This window comes from Fusarium odoratissimum (assembly GCF_000260195.1).
Source record: "Fusarium odoratissimum NRRL 54006 unplaced genomic scaffold supercont1.89, whole genome shotgun sequence".
Classification (NCBI taxonomy): domain Eukaryota; kingdom Fungi; phylum Ascomycota; class Sordariomycetes; order Hypocreales; family Nectriaceae; genus Fusarium; species Fusarium odoratissimum.
In genome coordinates this window covers 1-7946 of record NW_022158753.1, presented here as the reverse complement: position 1 = coordinate 7946, position 7946 = coordinate 1, and the positions used below count along the sequence as shown (strand labels likewise).

General features: G+C 50.3%; 3 protein-coding genes across 3 annotated transcripts; 2 read left to right on the top strand and 1 right to left on the bottom strand.

Annotated features, from left to right (window-relative positions):
- Positions 1-2785: 2785 nt before the first annotated feature.
- On the top strand, positions 2786-3472 carry FOIG_16523 (uncharacterized protein; the record flags this gene model as incomplete). Its single annotated transcript, XM_031217984.1, has 1 exon — positions 2786-3472. The coding sequence occupies one exon, from the start codon at positions 2786-2788 to the stop codon at positions 3470-3472; it is 687 nt and encodes a 228-aa protein (XP_031052295.1).
- Positions 3473-4193: 721 nt separating this feature from the next.
- Positions 4194-4859, top strand: FOIG_16522 (uncharacterized protein; the record flags this gene model as incomplete). Its single annotated transcript, XM_031217983.1, has 1 exon — positions 4194-4859. The coding sequence occupies one exon, from the start codon at positions 4194-4196 to the stop codon at positions 4857-4859; it is 666 nt and encodes a 221-aa protein (XP_031052294.1).
- A 667-nt stretch (positions 4860-5526) lies between these two features.
- Positions 5527-5856, bottom strand: FOIG_16521 (uncharacterized protein; the record flags this gene model as incomplete). Its single annotated transcript, XM_031217982.1, has 1 exon — positions 5527-5856. The coding sequence occupies one exon, from the start codon at positions 5854-5856 to the stop codon at positions 5527-5529; it is 330 nt and encodes a 109-aa protein (XP_031052293.1).
- Positions 5857-7946: the final 2090 nt, after the last annotated feature.

Sequence of the window (7946 nt, the reverse complement as noted above, 5' to 3'; positions counted from 1 at the left end):
GCCGACCCATCCACCATTCAATTGGATCCTCGATTTCTTGTGGCTCCAGCCGCAGATATCGCTCCAGCTCGCTACCCATCACCGTAGTCTTCGCCGTCCTGCTTTTGACCCATTGCCTGAACACGCTACCTTCAGATGTCTTTCGTGGTACGACGGGGGACGTCGCTGTCTCCACAATCGCCTTCTGCTGCTCATCCACTGGCCGGCTGCAGCGGTACCAGCGGTCGAGGTAGTCAGACAGCCCAATCTTGGCATCCCTCACCCACACAAGTTGCTCCTCTGACGCCCAATTCACCTCCAGATAACTCATGCCGAGCGACGGGTGGAGGATGATGGATGCGGCGAATAACGGTGACTCTCCAAGCTTAGTGTAGTACTCATTGAGTTTCTGCCAGGCGGTTATGATAGAGAGTCTCAGATAGCGTCGGTGATCCTCCCCCACGTCGTCGATTCCCGACGATCCTGATGGCTTGCCTGGTCTATTATCGCATTGTCCTGACGCACGACCTGGCAAAAAGCTCCCTATTGACTTTCGCGGATGCATATTTATCTTGCAATCTCTGAACCTGGCAGGAAGCTGCTGATGTCGATCCGGTCGCCCTTGGGCTGATTCGACCTTAGAATCGGTATTCTCTCCTCCTGCGTCCTCTGGGATAACATGATGGAACAACTTTCGATCCTCCAGGTGTTCCAACAAGTACTCCATACCTGTCATTACCTCCCAAAGCCGTCCATTACCTCCCTTGCTACCCCAGCCCTGTGTTCTTATAGTCTGCAGATAGAATGGCTTAAGGATATGCTTGATTTCTGCTAAGAGTCTCCAATCATCTGCCTTCAGTATGTCGGCCTCCGGTAGCCACTTTTCTACCTCTGGATGAACCAAGAACGCCCGGATGTCTCCCTGCTTGACGAGCGCTCGAGAGATCATGAGGTAAGTGGAGTTCCATCTCGTGTCGTTATTCATGACGACCTCTAGCTCTGCCGTCGACTCGCCCGCCAAGAGATATTCTTGTGCTTCGTTGTTCTCTCGCGAGATCCTCTTGAAAAGCTTACTCCTCTGAGGAGAAGACCTGATGAACTTGATGACATTGTGGAGCTTCCCTACCGGCCCCTTCTTTCTCCAGTGTCGTAGATTGTCCTTATGGCGGCCGAGGAAGTTGAAGACCTGGGATTCGGCCTCGAAAGCCTTAAAATCTTCGCCGTATAGGAAGGCGCGAGCAACCAGGTTTAAGATGTGTCCATAGCAGCGCATACGTCTAGCACGGATGTCCACCAGGCTCATTCCTGCATTAAGATCTCCGTAGAAGTTCAGAAGGCAGGTGTTGTTGGAAGATGCGTTGTCCGATATCACTGTCCCGACTCGATCCTCTATCTTCCACTCGTGTACAACTTGCCCAAGTGTCGCCGCGAGATTCTCTCCGCTATGATACCCGAGCTGGCGTCGGAGTGCCAGCAGGCGCGACTGCTGCTTCCCCTGGCTATTAAGAAAATGAGCCGTGACTGCCATGACAGCGTGTCGATTCGGTGATGTCTACAGGTCGAACCCGAGATGAATTTTGCTAAGGGCATCCGACAGTTCCTGCCTGACCATATCCTTCTTGGTCTTGTACATGTCATCCAACAAGCGGCTCATCGACTGCCGGCTCCATGATACCTGGTCAGATAGATGCGGATCAAGTTGCCAGGTGAGCTGCTGAAAGAATATATCACTAAAGAAGGAGAAGGGAACGTTGGTGTTAATCAGAAGCCCCAGGCTCAGTTCTCGGATCATCGCGACTCTAGCACGCGGCACGGCGCTGTACTGTAAGCGCCGTCGCTTAGGCCGTTCAGTCTCATCGGTTGACGGGTCTGTGTCGGCGCCTTGACTGCTCTCGAAGATCCTGTGGGACCTATGCGTGGTCAATGATGCTCAAGCTCGCTATGTCACATTCTCATACTTGCGGAGATGGTCAGCTGCCGAGCTCGTAGCAGCAGCGGTGAAGAACTCAGGCTGGCCTTTCGCGTCGCATAAACGGCAGGCCTAGTAAGGACTTGACGGACTGTCGTTGGTATTAATCTCAATAACAAAAAGTCCGTGGCGCTTGATCCAGCTCTTCCGGCCCTTCGAACCCTTCCGCGACAAAGACTCTTCCAGAACATATCGTTTGTTCCTCCATACTGCTTGTGGAAGATCCGCGACAGTAGGATGATCTGGCAATGCCTTCTGCGTCGCCAGCTCAAATTGACTCGCCAGATTTCTCGGTGGTCGGAGGAGAGCAAAGGCAGACGGCGGAGAAGGAAGCATGATGTCGTTCATTTTCATCATATTATGCGTCCATCAACAGCAATAGCACGCGTGGGGGAGAGGGGGGAAGTAAACACACTGGCACCCAATGCGGTTTGATGCTGTGGGGGCGATAGAAAGTAAAGGTTAAGAAGCTACTTTCTTCTTGGTCTATGATTAGGTTCTGCTAAGGGTAGCTCACTAATAGGGGATCTCGACAGCGGTTATGATTGGTCGGATCAGCTCACCGGCTTCTAGCATTGATCCGGTCCCGGGTAGGTTGTGAAGACGCGTTCATCAGCCCAACAGATCATTCCACCAGCCAAATATCCTGTATTAAATATATCAAATGTCTTTTCAAATCCACGTTTTACCATTTGTTTGATTTGAAATAAAATTACGGCATATTTGATTGATTTGTTTGGCAGTTTGTTTGATTGGATTTGATTTGTGGGCAGCGCTGGATGGAATACCCCACACAGAAGATAGAACAAATCAACTCACTACTGCTGCTCATTATGAATGACCCGACCTTCAATCCACATTAAGCACATTCAGTGCGACACGTTCTTCCGCGACCGTGATCCAGCTGGACACTCTGAGCCAGAAGGAATGGAGTCTACAGCGCCTTCCACGAACGATGTTGACATGTCATCTTCCGCAACACTTGCAGTGGCTTCTTTAGCGACGCCAGCTCCCAGCCTGCAAGAGGAAACACCACATGAAGAAGTAGAACATCAGTACCTCTGGCGTTGCTTCCCGGATTACGTGTGGTCCCAACGCGTCCGAGATATACCATCGTGGGTATGGGGTTTCGGGTATGATGTTGAGGATTCTTCTGGTAGTCGGCGGTGGGTCTGCAGGCGCTTCATCCAGAACAAGAATCCCAAACCCAGAAGCTTCGCGGAGAAGGGAATCCAGAATGCGAACGCCCATTTATTCAAGGGCCATGGAATACGCGCTCCCCCTGACAAGACGAAATCAGCCGCTGAGAAAAAAGCCGAGAAATTAAAGGCCAAGGATCAGAGGTCCGTCGCCGAAGTGATGAAGCTCGATACGCGACTCCCGCGCGAACAAGACATTGCGAACAGTCTGGCCAAGGGTTTCGACCGCAAGCATTTCCAGCGCCTCCTACTCGAATGGATCATTGAGGAAAACCACGCCTTTAGCGTCTGTGAGCAAGGAAGACTACGCCAGATATTCGAATAACCCACCTGTCAAGATCACGGATGCCAATATTACCAGGACAACCATCTGCCGCAAAGTTCTCTCGGCCTACGAAATGCACAAAGATAAGGTCATCGCAGCGCTGAAGTAGCCATGCGGCCTGATTCACGTCTCCTTTGACGGATGGAAGTCAGGCAACAGGCACAACCTGTACGGGATTGCTTGTTTCTTTCGGGATGAGAATAGCCAGCTACGCAAGCTGGCGCTTGGTGTACCGGAATTGAGAACTCGCCATTTCGGACACAGCATTGCGGCCGAAATACTGGACGTCCTTGACGCCTATGGCATCCAGGATAAGATTGGATACTTCACACTGGACAACGCGGAAGCAACGACAAGGTCATGGGGGTAATTGGTGGCGAGCTCGGGTTCGTCGGGTCGACGAGGGTGGGCGCTGCTTCGGCCATACGCTAAATCTCTCGGCCAAAGCACTGCTGTTTGGCCACAACGTCGAGGCTTTCGAAGAGCAGTTGTCAGGGGAAGTTGCTCTGTCTGAGGCGGAGTACACACTTTGGCGGCGCAAAGGACCTGTCGGAAAGCTGCACAACCTGGTGGTTGACGTCCAAAGGTCGGACCAGCTTACTTATTTGCTGCGGAGTATACAACGCTCCGAATTCGATCTATCCTCGGACCTCAGGATTAGAGCGAGGCAGCCGGTCGATTTGATCATTGACAACGATACCCGGTGGCTTCTCAACTATACATGATTAGACGCGGCATCATTCTTCGACCATTCATCGAACAACTCGTCTTGAAGCATCGTCAACAGTGGGAGCAAGACAATAGATCAAAGAGGATAGGGAATCTTAGAAAGTTTGCGAGTGAGCACCGGATTTGCTTGGAGGAAAACCAGCTTACGGTCAATGACTGGGCAGTCCTGGAACACCTGGCTAAGCTTCTAGGATTCTACGAGGATGCCGTGAAGACTTTGGAAGGCGATGGCCAACAACGCAAGCGGAAAGGAGGGTGGGTTGGCTCGTACGGGAATGTATGGGAGGTTATCCAGGGATTCGAGTTCTTGTTGGAAGTATTCGAGGACTATAAGCAGCTTGCTTCTGAGATACCCGACGCGGAGCACTTCCGAATCAATATTAATCTGGGTGGGGAAAAACTCAACAAGTACTACAGCAGGCTGGATGAGACACCAATCTATTACACGGCCTTAGCGCTGCACCTGGCTTTCTGGTGGGGGTATTTCGAGAATGAGTGGAAGGATAACACGAAATGGGTGATGGAGGCGAAGCAGATGGTCCGAGAAGTGTGGGAAGTCGGACTATCGTCACCTGCAGGTGGTCCGGAGTCCAGTCGACGACGAACCAGTTGCGAAGCGGCAGCGAAAGTACTACAACCCATTTCAAGCGTACTGTGAGCGCACGCGGCCGGTTCTTGGATACGGTTTGGTGAAAGAGGAAGCGACTTTGTCTGACGACATCAATGAAGATATTAACGAGCTCGAATTATGGCAGCCGTCATGGGAGGATGGAGATAACGATGTTAGAGATTCAATATCATACTGGCATGAGCGCAAACGTCGGTATCCTCGCCTTTCACGAATGGCGCTGGACTTCCTTACGATCCAGCCGATGTCAGCAGAGTACGAGAGGATGTTTGCGGCGGCAGGGCGGATGGTGACGCCACTACGAAATCGGCTGGACGCGGACATTATAGGAATGTGTCAAGTGCTGCGATCGTGGTTACGGGCTGGGGTGATTGACGACCTGGACGTGTCACTACTTCCTACCGAGAATGGTAGTGGTGATGGGACGGAAGAAGGATCCTGGGTAGAGGTGGGATGTAAAGAAAAGGGGATAGGAGAGTGGGAGTGAACTAGCTCGGCTTGGAGATCAACGACTTCAACCAGTGTCCATTCAACTCAATTTGACGGATAATTGATCAACGCCACTAGAGAGAGTGGTTGACCAGGTCAACTCACCGCCACCAAGCCATTCAGTTGATTGAACTGAGTGGTGCACACCCTTGATGCAAGCAAGCGGGAGGCGTTTTCTTTCCTTGCCACCCTTTGTCTTCAGTCCACTCTATGTAGGTGTGGCATCGGCTTTATCCTCCTTAGGTTTACCACCTAGATCTGTGCCATCCGCACGGTTATGGGAAGCCAAACCAAATTCATCGATAGTCGGGTCTTCGAAGGCGTTGGATGCGGGAGATGTCCGATCTGGGGAGGCTTCGGAGCCTTCCATGCCCTGACTGCGGTTGCCCGTAGGCAAGGTGCCGAACGGCAGACCGCTATGTGCAAGGCCAGACATGGCCTGGTGCTGGGGAAACGCAGTGGGAGATTGTGACGTGAGGGTGTGATCTACTAAGGAAACGATAGAGTTGAGGACCGGAATCGAAGGCCTGTTGGGCATGTCGAGGGTTCAAAACGACACGGCCGGACAGAGTTACGACGCGGCCACCCGAGGCCGAGAACGGATAGACGGAACGGACGGGCCCGGCTGCCCTACATAGTTTCTTTTAGCAAAACTTTGACCTTTGCTGCCGAGGCACGGTTCGGTAATGCGGGCGGCAAGTATTTGTTGAACAGATGCTGGGATCTCACGTGCAAGCAGGGATATTTTAAGATTACAACCGAAATGGTAAAACCTCTAAGGGGTAGATTTCAACAGAACACAACATGAATACATCAATTCACATTAATGAACCGAATACACGTAATGTCTGACAGTATTCTTCAGTGATATTGAATACAGTGGGATGCAAAAAGTATTCACAGGTGTGTAAGTCACGTTGATTGGCCCTAGCTTCTCTAGTTAATAGCTTAACTTAGCCTATGTACTCGATACTAGGTTATCTCACCGATTACGGTGTAATATAAGGTATTGGGGACCTGACAAGCTACCCCTGACTAGCATCCGAGTATCAGACCTCAGACCTACCTGCACACCTCGAATACTCCCCCCCCCCCCCACTGTAGAGTCGTTAGCAACCGTTCCTCAAAGAGAAGCAACTATACTGTGGTATATTAAGACGGTTCTTTCCGGGCATCTTTCCAGGGATCCTAGTGGCTTTGGTCAAAGTGCGCTTCCGAGAGGGTGGACCGAGGGGGTCAGGCAAAACAACCGGGGTTCTAACACCGACAAACCTTAAACAATGGAACACAAAGTAAGAGCCGGATCCCGCGGCTAATAGTGGAACCGTCCGCTTCCTAAAAGGTCGCTTTCTAAGCAGCAACGGATAGGTCCGATGCGCCACAAAGCATCATTCTACGCCTGAGCCCTAAACCTCTGAACTTTTGTCAGTGGAGCAGCTAGCTGGGGTTGGGAGACTGGTTATTGGTGTAGCGTGTGCAAAGTTCTTCTTTGTACAGTGGGATGCAAAAAGTATTTGCAGGTGTGTAGGTAGGTCTGATGCTTGGAAGCTAGACAGGGGTAGCTTTTCAGGTCCTCAATACCTTATATTACACTTAAATCAGGGGATATCCTAGTATTAGGTATCTAAACAAAGCTAAGTTACTAACTAGAGGAGCTAGGGCGACTTACACACCTGCGAATACTTTTTGCATTCCACTGTAACAACAGGAATTGCCGGTGCTTCCATCATACAGTGGGATGCAAAAAGTACTCGCAGGTGTGTAAGTCGCCCTAGCTCCTCTAGTTGGTAGCTTAGCTTTGTTTAGATACCTAATACTAGGATATCCCCTGATTTAAGTGTAATATAAGGTATTGAGGACCTGAAAAGCTACCCCTGTCTAGCTTCCAAGCATCAGACCTACCTACACACCTACGGATACTTTTTGCATCCCACTGTATGCTGACAATAAGCTCAACTTATCCTTGTCAATGCTTGGTCGTCAGCATTAAATCTTTATGCATTAATTCACACAGCTTCTGCTTGGCTCATTTATCATCAGAATAAAATAAGCATACGCATTCACAAACTACCGTCACATACTGGATCCGGTCGATCCACGTACTCGAGCCATTGGGCCATACAATTCTCAACACCTGGTCCGGGTTATGACCAACACTAAAGAAGCAAATATGCGTATCCATCATCTACCAAGATACTTTTTTCATAATAGCAGTGTTCCTCTACAGCCAACATCTTGGCTTTCATAAATGGCGCAGGCCATGGATGTATGGTATACCCTATCACATTCCCTTGGATGCAAGCTACATATCCCTTGTATTCCATGTACCATTACAGTATAACCCTTGCTGAGAAATATCCTCTTAATTGTAAGCTATAAATTCGTATTTCTTCGGATAAATTGCTTCTACAGTGGGATGCAGGAAGTTTGAATCCAGGCGTAAGTACCCGCCTGCTTGCTAAGCCGATCGGTAGCTATCCCTCCGCTCTGTTTGTGCCTAATCAAGTTAGCTGGTTGACTACCTGGGCTAGAAATGTACCCGATATAGCAGAGCCACCCTTGTGATAGAACTACTCGTGGGTTTGACTAAAAAGGAACCCCACTCATAGAGTGGGCGGCAAAATTCTG